This window comes from Paracoccidioides brasiliensis (genome assembly GCF_000150735.1).
Source record: "Paracoccidioides brasiliensis Pb18 unplaced genomic scaffold supercont2.4, whole genome shotgun sequence".
In the NCBI taxonomy this organism is placed as follows: domain Eukaryota; kingdom Fungi; phylum Ascomycota; class Eurotiomycetes; order Onygenales; family Ajellomycetaceae; genus Paracoccidioides; species Paracoccidioides brasiliensis.
Genome location: NW_011371361.1, coordinates 662090 through 673962, shown reverse-complemented (window position 1 = coordinate 673962; position 11873 = coordinate 662090). Strand labels below are relative to the sequence as shown.

The following is an 11873-nucleotide window of genomic DNA, read 5'->3' as shown; positions in this document are numbered from 1 at the left end:
CGCACTCTATAGCGTGGCAGTCGGATAAAGATAAAGAAGCAACCCCAAGTAACTAGGCTAAACGAGTGACCAATGCCAAAAGCAAAATAACTCATGTCCAAAAAACATACACAGGGGGTGCTGATTTCAGAAAGTGAAAGGCATAGACTACTTGCCACGAAACAATTGGGAATGTTTAACAAGCGGTGTGAATTGGTGTCCATTGCTCTGTGGACAAGAAAGAAAAGGAATCATATGTGTAGGTCCCATAGACTGAATTATTAGCGCTTAACGTTCGACGTGTCCGACCAAAGATCTCCCACGCTCATTCTCAAACCCAAGCAGAAAGTCCTTGGGACGTCGATACGTATATCCCAAAAATGCCCCTCTTTTGCGAAGATTCAGCGCCTGCCGACCGATCGTTTCGTCGCGTAGAATTTTGTCCCTTGGCCGCTTCCGCTCTTTCTTCTTCTTGTGAGTTTTTTCCTGTCCGTTACCCTCAAGTTCTGCCTTGCCGTTCTTGTTCAGTACCTCCTTCATGCTTGACGCCTTAGGACCGTCAGTTTGAGCTCCGATGTCCATCACATGAACTGTACGGCTTGAATCCAGGTTGTTAGCAGCCGGATCGGGAGCTTCGGTTTCAGGACAAGAATCGCCATGGCTCGAGCCATCTTCTACGTCACTGATCGGCTCTTCATCTTCGAAATATTTTGTGTCTTCCCAGCTTTTCACTTTGGGAACAAATGGTGGTTTGCGATAATGAAGTTCTTCCCATCTAATACCTCTGAAAAACGGATGGTCCTTGATATCACCAGCATCATCAGGATAGACGTAATATCCTTGATAATTTCTGCTATGCTTGTCCGCTGGGCGATTAAGAAGCTCTCCAGGAAGTCGCTTTGAGTGGACATAGTCATTCAGCATATACTTTCTCGAGCATAGGCGGTATTCCTTCTCCTGGAGCATCTGTCCAATCAAATCGATTGCTTCGGCAGATATTAATCTGTCTGAGGCCTTTTCGACTGGAAAGTATAGTGTTTCCGGGTGTTTCTATCATTAAGTCAGAGGAGTAATCAAATTAGAAGGTTCATCCCTATCTTACCAAAATTTTGACTTTGGTGTCATGGCGGGTTTCGGCAGCAAACGGGGTAAACCCATACAGGCACTGGTGATTAGTTAGACACCCATAGTAAGTAATAGAGGGCTTGACGTTTAACTAGTTACCTCGTAGAGAATTACACCAACGCTCCACCAGTCACACCTGCCATCATATAAATCGCCACGTATAACCTCAGGGGCCATATATTGACTTGTACCTACTACACTTCTTGCAAGCTTCCTCATTTCCTTCCAATTCTTCCAGCGCAAGATGTCTTCGTTCGGACCAGGTCCACGTATTTCAGGAGCGCCATCTTCGCTTGTCCCAGAAGATCTGTTGCTGCCTTTCTCGTGTTGAAGCTCCGCAGCTTTAGCTGCTTCCTTTTGATCCTGTGAATCGCCGTCGACATGGATACCCAGCTTCTTAAGCAAAGAATGTCGATGATTATTAAAATACAACTGATCGTGAGACCAGTGACCGTCAAACGCAAGCCCAAAGTCAGAAATCTTCAAGTGTCCGGAAGCAGAAATGAGAAAATTGTCGGGTTTCACGTCTCTATGTATCCACCGGAGTCTGTGCGCTTCTTCGATACAAAGCACCATCTCTGCCACATACCATCTCGTTACATCTTCAGACAGTATATTTTTCCGGATCAACAGACCCAGGAAATCTCCCCCAACCATGTAATCCATGACCAAATACAAATTATTGACGTCTTGGAAGCTTGCAATGAGTGGTACAATCCATCTAGATTTCTCAGATGCAACTAGAAAGTCTCTCTCAGCGCGCAGATGTCCCTCCTGGCAGTTCCTCAGCATTTCAGATTTGCGGATGACTTTCATGGCGTAAACTTCTTTTTTCATTTTGCTGATATCTCTCCGACGAGATGTTCTCACATCCACCGCTGATCTCAAGGTTTCAATCGCACTAGCTTTGATGTAGCTTAGGTCACTCCTCGGGGTGGCCCTCCCAGCATCTGCGACAGCTGTTTTATGCGAATCCATGCTCTTTTCTTTGACGAGACGCACAACACCAAAACTGCCCTTCCCGAGGACCTTAATGACTTCATAACCCGCGATTAAGACACTCTCACCGTTTCGTAGGAAATTGCAGCGCGTTTTGAGAACGCGGTCTTGGCGCAGGTACTCAGATTCCTGGCGGTTCCAGGCCTGTCGAGTTTTTGCTCGCTCTTCTGAAGTGAGGGGTAACGAGTACAATTTCTCCTCTAACTCCCGATATCGCTGTGCACGCGGGCTATCGCCTGAAAAAATCGAGCTGAAATGAGTTTCAAAATATATCTTCGCAGTTGCAGTTGCTTCGACAGTGAGTATGGATGGAACAACAGGGGGGGCCTCGTTCGTATGCTGCAGTTCTCGGTCAGAACTGGTACATACCAGATCACTTTTATCCAGTGTTTTGTTACTGCCGTTCAGATTTTCAGGTTTTGCAAACTGCAATGAAGTTGGGGTGCCATCAGAAGTCGGATTTGTAGACTGGCTGAATGGAGATGAGCCACTTCCGCTTTGGGTAGCTGTAGACGGATCGGAGTCATCCTGCGGTTCATCTCGAAGCTTGTCGGGGCCAACTGTACTGGATTGGGCCTGCACACTTGGTATAGTTGGGATCCCAGGCCTTGATCGTAGGTTGGCACGATGAACAACAGTTGGCTGGACAAAAGTCATTGACAGCTTCTGAGAGAGCCGATGCGAGAGCCCCGGACTTGACTGACTCCGACGAACGCGGAACAAGGGATGCTTGTCGTTCGTTTCTGCCAAGTCTTGTGTCTGAGGAACCTCCAAATACTTTCCTGGACACGTTTGCTGCGCTCCCTCGCGGTCAACGTATGGTGAAATTGCAGCCAGCCGCGAGAACACCCTAGAAGATCCCTCTTGCATATATATCGGAGACGGCGAATTGGCCCCCAACTCGCCGTATGGTGTCTTTTGCAGTGGGGGAAATTCATTGGGCATAGCAGTCGGCCCAAAAGATGCGAGGTCTCCTCCCGGTTGAGCATCTGGACTCCCCTGGTAGAATCCTCTCCGCGTGGATGATCGGGAGTCTACACGTTATAAATGAGTGTAAGTAAAACGTTGCATATAAATGGAGGAAGAGTGCAACTACCTCCGCTGCCTCGCAACTTCAGCATGGATAACAGACTTGAGCTCTTTCTTTTGATGAAAGCCTTGACTTTCTCCTTGCCTACAGAACCCGCCGCAATTCCGTCCGAAGTTGATGTGAGCGAGCCAATGCAACGTGTATCGGCGTCTCCTTCGAGGATGACGACCTTATTCGGAGAAAGAAGTCCAAAAAAGCTTCTGGACGTCCGTATCTTCCTCTTTTGACCAGTCGTCATAATCCAACTGAAACATCAGATGCAATCATATGTGAAAAGAATGTTAGTGACGCGAGCCTAGAGGGAGCCAAATACCTCTGGCTGCGTGAATAAGTTATGAAATAATGAAAAAGAATTTGTATGATAGCGACTGCAGCTTTGCTAGTGCCATAAAATGGCCAACGATGTTGATATATAAGATGATGAAGCTGAAGTCTGTAAAATGCGTTGACAGAATTTTTTTTCTTTCTCTCTTTTTGGAGCTGAGAGGCCTTCCCACACTAGGAAGTGACGCACAACTCACAACTAGCAAGCACAACCGTCATCCAGTTCTCTCCCTCTTGCTGAGTAATAGAATTCAATACAACATCCCAGAAGGCAAATGCGAACAAACGATTCACTGCGCTGTCGTATATCTATGTCCATACTGAGGGAGGTGAGCATGTGGAAACACGGCGCCAGGAAAGCGCTGCCCCCGCTGCCAGCGAGTGGTCGGAGGTTCTTGTTCCATGATAGGTAAGAAACTGTAGCAGAAGAAGCACAGCGTGCTGCATTCACGCGTATCATCCGACACGACAAGCCCGGTGTGCCTATTGTCTGCAGAATCTTCTCTTCGAACCATTTCCATCTCAAGCGAACAGTTCATTTTCGGATACCCTAGTTGGTAGAGGTAATACCATTTTGCGGTGGTACGCTGAGGATCATAGTGCGTGCGAATCCTGTACCAAGCCCGTGAAGAGCCAGAGCATTAGTTAGTCGTATGTATGTTCTCTTGGAAGAAAAGTGGTAAATCAATCCCAACATGGGTTTGACCATTATATTTCCTTTCCAAGTCTTTCTGCGGGCCATTAGCCGTTGTTCCGCTTGGAGAAACAGCGTTGGTCCGGGACCCAGATGGTCAAGGCTCGATTCACCCGTTTCAATCGCTGTCTGTCGGATTGAGCAATCGGATCACAATCGCAACATGAATTCCAACATCAGAACCTGATCCCTCAAGGCAGGTACTGGGATTAGTCCCAGTCTCTTGCTCGACAGGTTCGCAACCATGAAGGATATGAACTTGCTGTCAATCATGAAAACAGCTCGCAGGGAGGTCTGTGATCTTAAAAATGCGCCATCGGTGGCGAGTGGCCTTTCAGTGGACCCCAGGTAGGGCATTTCATCTACTCGAATAATATTAATAGATAATAGTTTTTGCATTTTCCGAAGAGAGCACTCGAGGTTCTGCTAAAGAACTGGAGCGATTTCCGTCGGGTTGACCCAATCTTACGACTCTGTTAGCGGGAGGTAAAATTCCATTTTGTGCACCCTGGAGACAACACGTTGCTTTGGGCCTTTTTCTTCCAAGAACTGATTGGTATAAGAGGTTTCTCCCCCTTCACTGCGGACCCTTGGGAGGTTATGAGGTGCTGACACTGTATCTTAAAGAGAAATTGTACAGCGGGATTGGAAATTTCAAGGGCTAAAACTCGGATTCGAGATAGTGATGTAACAGCGCATATTCAAACGGTCAAACCATCCAGTCAATTTGTCTCACACAGTATATCTGAAAATAGGTAGAAACGAGAGACACGCAGTGAACACCAAAAGAAATTGGGGCTGTTCAAATCGCCGGATACCCCGACATCACGTGTTGAGGCAAGCCCTAAGGTCTTAAACACTTTAATTGTTGGACGTCTGAAGTGGTATTGGTAGCCTATCTCAGGGATGCTATATACTATTGTGCGGTGCGCTAGTCCATAATAGGAAGCCTAGGCTCCAACATTAATACCTGCGTAGGGCAGCTCCATAATAAAATCTAACGCCCTTCCAGGATTGCTCATATATCTAACTACGAAGTAGTTATTTCTTCGATAAAATTATGAAATAAATCTACAGTATAGTGCAGCTTTGAGGAAGCACATACACCAGGCAATGAAAAACTGAGCAAAAGAGAGAGTTGCAACACCCTTGGGTCTTGCATCGACTTAAAAAAAAATAAACCAGATAGCATGCAAAATTAGCGAAATAACCGATTCCTTTGTCAACTCCATTATGATGTTCGGATTCCTAATAAATGTCCGGTGTGCAATATACAAGTCAGATACCCATGATCCCGACGGACAGGGGAAACAAACCACCAGATCATCAAGGAACCCACGGCAATTAACACAAAAGAAAAAGAAAAGGGGGATGGAATAGGATGGACACCAATACAGAAAATAGCAGCCTGCTCCAATGAAATACTAGACAAAATTAGGAGCAAAAACTTTTCATGGGAGATCTCAAAAAAAAAAAAAAAAAAAAAAAAAAAAAAAAAACGGATAGCAAAAGAACAAAAGGGGAATCTAGAATACGGACTCTTAATCTATTTGATGTCAAGAAGCTTGACATCGAAAATAAGTTTCGAGTTGGCGGGAATTCCTGGGAGGGCTTTCTTGCCATATGCAAGATGGGCTGGAATAGTTACTCTTCGTTCACCTCCAACAGCCATGCCAGGGATTCCAATGTCCCAGCCCTTGATCACTTCTCCGCTACCAAGTTTAAAGGAGAATGGTGGTCCTTTCTTGTTTGCTACATAGACGGTTAGTTAAACATAACCCACCAAAAAGGTCAGGCCGTTCAAGATAGAGAGGGACTTACCATCAAAAACTTTGCCGCTTTCGAGTTTTCCGATATATCGCATAGACACACGATCTCCCTTCTTGGCAACGCGGCCAGTTCCCAATTTCTTGTCGTCGAGTTTGACTCCTTGGACCTCCTTGACGCCAAGGGTACCGGTAGTAGAAGCCTTCTTGTCACCTTCTTTCTTTGGGGGTGAGGGGGTAGGGCCTTGTTCAAGGTTTTTGGCAAATTGAACCTTCTTGTCGGACTTGGTGGGCTCTGAAGTTTTCACTGGTATCTCCACTGCCTCCCCGTTGTTTTTCTTCAGCTTCTTCAGCTGTTTCTTGCTGAGCTTGGTGTTGCCATTTGTAATTGGCTCAGATGCAGGCTTGCCTGCCTTTGACATCATGTCGTCTAGGTTGGCACCATCATCTCCTGAATCCTCTGCGGGTCGCTTGTTTTTGCCCTTCTTGTCTTTCTTGAAAGCGGGCTTCTCAGCTTCCTCTTCATCGGTGTCGATTTCAGTAATACGGGGGTCATCCATATTGTCCAGCTCATCGCTTTCGTCATCTTCACCCATGAGTACCAATTCGTCTTCATCGGGACTCAGATCATACTGGAGCATATCATGCTCCTCATCGCTCTCATCGCTATCCTCCATTCCATTGGGTTCATGCGAAGGCATGACGTAGTTACCAGTGATATAAACAGAATGTGTTCCGGTCACCTTAAAAAAGATATGCTCATCCTCAGCAACAACAAAGTCAAGGGGTTGTTGGCAATTCTACATATAAAAAACAATGATTAGTTCACAAACTCCTAAAAATCTAGAAGAGCTGAGGCATTCCGAACAAACCTTCTGAGGATCAAGAGTGCAGACAACTACTTCTTCCATTTCAAGGCCTTCCGAAGTGTCATTCTCATCATCATCGCCAGTGGCCTTGGCCTTTCCTTTGATTAAATTGGAAATGGCAGCCTTGAGATCAATATCATCCCCGTCAGACTCATCCTCGTCCTCATCCTCATCCATAGCATCTGCCATTTCCTTCATCGCAGCAAGCTGCCTAGCTTGCTTCTGTTTGGCAGGATCGCTTGGGCCTCCATTAGACTCATCTTCTGAATCTTTGTTTTCATCCTCGTCCCCAGAATCTCCTTCATAATCACTATCATCAGAATCATCGTCAAGATCCATTCCTGGTGGTGGTCGGACGATTTTCAATGTAGCGCGGGGTGGCTTGCCCTCAGTATCAGCATCAAATTCAGGTTCACAATCTGGATCGATAGCGGCCATAGTGACGCGGAACTAATTTCATTGTTACAAAAAAGCGTTAGATAAAGGCCAGGACAGAACAATAGATTCAACCCAAACCGCAGCGATTGCTCAACTGGTACGTACCATGGCAGAAGCACCTGCAGCCGCAGGGACCAGGATACCGCCGGGTGGCACCTTCACGGCATACAGAGCAACTGGGTGAGTGGAAGACATGTTGAGGTAGACGAAATGCTAGGAAAAAATACGAAGACGTTAAAGATTAAAAAGAAAGTCTATGGAAAAACTCAAAGGAAAAACAAGACAAGGGAGCGAGCGAGGTATTTATTCGTTTTGCTGAGGAGTGAAAAAAAACAGACCAGGAGAAGAAAAAAAAATCTCCAAAGTCAACAAACGGCAGAATTATTAAGTTTCTGCAGTAGACGCTTTGACCAGTCGCAAGCTGCAAAACACTTTCTCAGTGGAGTTTGATATGCGCTAGTCTATTCTTGGTCTAGCATAAGAAACGCGGCCCCACTAATTAATTGACGGCGCTTAATATCTTGGAAGAATCGCTTATTGCGATTGTTTGGTTGTTAAATCATGTGGTTTCGCCCCTGCTTCTTGTCAACCTGGTTGATGCGCGTCACAACCTCGGAGCCTTGGAACTCCGCAAGTAGATATATCCACAGGTTTGGTCGCATTCCTTAATCGGTTGCTCTGTCTGGACTTCTGGTGTTAGATATGCCTCTATACCTGCATAAGTCCCCATCATGGGCTCAAGACTAGAATCAGGCTCTAACGCTGTCCGCAAGAGAATCGAGAACCGTAGGTGCCTACGGAATTTCCAGATCCCATTCATTCCCTCTGCTAATATATGTCCGCTGCAGATGTGTTTGATAATGAAGATGGGGAAGAGTATGAGGGCTCAAGCTTCGGTGGCTTTGGCGACTATTTCCGACGCAAGAAGTTGAAGTTACAGAACCTTGATGCAGAAGTCCGCGCATCATCGCCCAATAACCCGCCTATATTCCGTGGAGTAGTAGCACACGTTAACGGTTACACACAGCCATCTCTAAACGATCTTCACCGTTTGATCGTGAGTCATGGAGGAGGATTTCTTCAATATTTGGACGGGAAAACCTCCGCTACCCATATATTAGCAAGCGTCTTGACACCAAAGAAGCGAGAGGAATTCAGAAAATACCGCATCGTGAAGCCCGGATGGGTGGTCGAAAGTGTAAAAGCTGGACGCCTTTTACCGTGGGATAAATTTAGGGTTGTGGATGAGGGGCAGTCGCAGAAAGTACTCACATTTGGAGGCGATGGCCGAGTACAAAGTCAGGCCAACATTCAATTTCGCAACTACCGGGATCATACAGAGACGAGTTGGTATACTTCACAGATAAAATCTGGGTTTGCTGACATCACTGAGAAGATGGAAACTACTGGTGCCATATCTCCATCAGGGACAAAAGATACCGCTGCAATTTCCCCTTCCTCCCGCGATCCAAACTTGGCAGTCGAAAGTGACCTTGGAAATGATATGTTCCCCACACAGAACGACGGTATTCCTGATGAGGCGATCGCTGGTTCTGATCCCCAGGGAGAACTAGGAATCACCCCATCGCAACGCATGTCGCCAATCTCGGAAGAAACCAAGCGTCAAGGGCCTGTTTATGATCTCCAGAATCACGTTGATACAAAATCTTCAATGACCCCTGAGGTGTACAATGCGAAGTTGCTCTCTGATCCTCATTATCAAAACTCAAGTGTGGTTAATTCCAAATTCATACAGCAATTCTACTGCGAATCACGTCTTCACCATCTCTCTACATGGAAAGCTGAACTCAAAGCCCAGATCCAGAGTGCCGCCCAAGACAAAGGTTCAACACGAAAACCTGCTAGACAACGTGTGCCCGGAGTACGAAGATACATTATGCATGTCGATTTTGACAGCTTTTTTGCTGCAGTGTCTATACGAAAACATCCCGAGCTCGCTGACCAGCCCGTCGCCATCGCACATGGCACCGGTCCAGGGTCTGAAATTGCAAGCTGTAATTATCCCGCCCGTTCTTTTGGTATTAAAAATGGGATGTGGATGAAAGGTGCCCTGCAGATGTGCCCAAACTTGAAAGTACTTCCTTACGACTTTGCTGCATATGAAGAGGCTAGCAGAAACTTTTATGATGTTATACTTTCAATAGATGGAATTGTCCAGAGCGTTAGCATCGACGAAGCTCTTGTGGATATCACAAACATCTGCCTTGATGCTGGCGGTTCGGACGGTATTGGTATTTCTGAGGGCTCAATATATCGGGAACAGGCAAAGGCCGATGAAATAGCGCAGAAATTGCGGGATTCCGTTAAAGAGCAAACTGGCTGCAATATATCTGTCGGCATTGGTGGCAACGTGCTACAGGCCAGAGTTGCGCTAAGAAAAGCAAAACCAGCTGGCCAATTTCAACTGAAACCTGATGCAGTCCAAGATTTCATTGGCGAGCTTACTGTAAAAGATCTTCCAGGTGTTGCTCACAGTTTGGGAGGGAAACTGGAAGAACTTGGTGTCGTTTTCGTCAAAGATATCCGTGAACTTAGCAAAGAAAAGTTGACATCCAGCCTAGGACCCAAAACCGGTGCAAAACTATGGAACTATGCCAGAGGTATAGATAATACGGAAGTGGGAATACAAGTTCCTCGAAAGTCAGTATCGGCTGAGATTAGCTGGGGTATTAGATTTGTCAGCCAAACCCAGGCTGAAGAATTCGTTCAAAGTTTATGCGATGAACTCCATCGAAGACTCGTTGAAAATCTCGTTAAGGGAAAACAGTTGACAATGCGGATCATGAAAAGATCTACTGATGCACCACTAGAACCTGTGAAACATCTTGGACATGGCAAATGCGATACATTCAACAAAAGCGTCGCTTTAGGGGTGGCCACTAATGCCAGCGATATTATTGGGCGGGAGGCCATCTCAATTTTACGGGGGTTCAAATTCTCTCCCGGTGATCTGCGGGGTTTAGGGGTTCAAATGACAAAATTGGAACCCGTTAAACAAAGTAACGTTAGGAAGGTTGAAAGCAGTCAGAGGCAGCTCAGTTTCAAACCATCTAGTCCTTCTCCAAAAATGGAGATTCCAGTAGATCCCGATGAGATCAGCACTCCTCGAAAAGGAGATCCATCCAGCAAATATTTGCCAGCATCGTTTAAAGGCTCTCCGTTTTTAACTGATTCTTCTCAAAAACCATTGAACCTGACAGGGACGAAGTTTATGCTGCCAACACAGGTGGACCCTAAGGTGGTAGCAGAGCTTCCGATGGATATTCGATCGAAATTGGCTCCTAGACAGAAACATAATCAGTCTCCTCGTCCAGAATCACCCTCTCGGGCGGCGGCACAGTTGCCACCTCAGTCGCAGCTTGATCCCGAAATGCTTGCTGAATTACCTGAGGATGTTCGAGCGGAAGTATTGGGTTATTACAAGCGACCACTGAGTCCTCGGCCGGAGTCTCCACAGTTTGGCACGCCAAGGCGTAATCGGACTGCAGCTTCAAGAGCCAGCAAGAGGGTTCCCACCCCAACAAAGACCAGAACAGGACGAGCGCGTGGGCGACCATCTAACAAACTTACTGGGAATACCACACTCCTACAGTCGAGTTTCATTAAATCACACCCTTCAACCACACCAGCTTTTGTCCAGGAATCTCTATATGCGCCCAGTTTTCCTCAGGCTGAACTTGGTGGAATTTCTGCTGATTTCCTTGCTGCATTGCCTGAAGATATACGGCGGGAAGTACTCAAGGAGCACAAACGCTCTCGTCTCCAAAAGCGAGCGGGACTTAACCTACCTCCACCGACGCGTAGGTCTCTATTTCACAAACCGACTCCACGGATCCCAGAACAGAAAAAGCTTACTCTCCCTCCACGTCCGGAAAAGCCTACATTCACATCAAAAAAGTTGTCAACACTCCCTGATCTACGCATTGCATTAGATGAATGGTACGGAGCTTTTGAGACAGAACCTCCGTACGAAGAAGATGTAGCTGCGCTCGCAAAGTATTTGAAACGTGTGGTGCTGGAGGAGAAGGACATAGCTAAAGCAGTTGCTGTAGTTGGCTGGTTAGCATGGCTGATAGACAATCCCACCACTGAAGCACCCAAAACTGACCATGGTGGAAGCTCAGAAAAATTAGATGTATGCAACACAATTGTTCATACAGAGACAAGAGAGGTATGGATTAAGGCGCTTCAGAGCCTTCGTGATAATATTAGCGATGCTGTTCAAGAACGGGGTTTGCCTCCTGTTGAATTTACTTGAAGAACGAGGGTTCGTTCAGCTGTAATTTTGAACAGAATTTTGTTGAGAGATCAACCCCTGTCTCGCACGCTTATCTGCTTGGGTTGAATACATCGCAATTTATCCCCTCACGTCTCACATTAACTGGGTCATGGTCGATGCTGTTAAAATCAAGCGTCAAGGCCTTGTTTATGCAGTGTTTTATGTCAATCCTTCACCACCAGCGTTCAGACAAAATACGTTTGGCGATTGTGGAAAGGGAGGAAGAGAAAGTAGGAACATTCAAACGCGACGTCAACCACCATCTCCCCATTCAATATGTCCTTTGATC

General features: G+C 46.3%; 4 protein-coding genes across 4 annotated transcripts; 1 reads left to right on the top strand and 3 right to left on the bottom strand.

The window, feature by feature from the left end:
* Positions 1–267: 267 nt before the first annotated feature.
* Positions 268–3431, bottom strand: PADG_03716 (AGC/NDR/NDR protein kinase; the record flags this gene model as incomplete). Its single annotated transcript, XM_010760851.1, has 4 exons — positions 268–1029; positions 1082–1144; positions 1204–3137; positions 3200–3431. 4 exons carry the CDS (start codon positions 3429–3431, stop codon positions 268–270), a joined length of 2991 nt encoding a protein of 996 aa, XP_010759153.1.
* A 376-nt stretch (positions 3432–3807) lies between these two features.
* On the bottom strand, positions 3808–4568 carry PADG_11650 (uncharacterized protein; the record flags this gene model as incomplete). The annotated part of the gene is made up of 3 exons (XM_010761579.1): positions 3808–4129; positions 4213–4340; positions 4395–4568. The coding sequence occupies 3 exons, from the start codon at positions 4566–4568 to the stop codon at positions 3808–3810; spliced, it is 624 nt and encodes a 207-aa protein (XP_010759881.1).
* Positions 4569–5757: 1189 nt separating this feature from the next.
* Positions 5758–7479, bottom strand: PADG_03715 (uncharacterized protein; the record flags this gene model as incomplete). The annotated part of the gene is made up of 4 exons (XM_010761270.1): positions 5758–5963; positions 6033–6777; positions 6850–7296; positions 7390–7479. 4 exons carry the CDS (start codon positions 7477–7479, stop codon positions 5758–5760), a joined length of 1488 nt encoding a protein of 495 aa, XP_010759572.1.
* Positions 7480–8119: 640 nt separating this feature from the next.
* PADG_03714 (uncharacterized protein) lies at positions 8120–11563 on the top strand (the record flags this gene model as incomplete). The annotated part of the gene is made up of 1 exon (XM_010760850.1): positions 8120–11563. The coding sequence occupies one exon, from the start codon at positions 8120–8122 to the stop codon at positions 11561–11563; it is 3444 nt and encodes a 1147-aa protein (XP_010759152.1).
* Between the last annotated feature and the right edge of the window lie 310 nt (positions 11564–11873).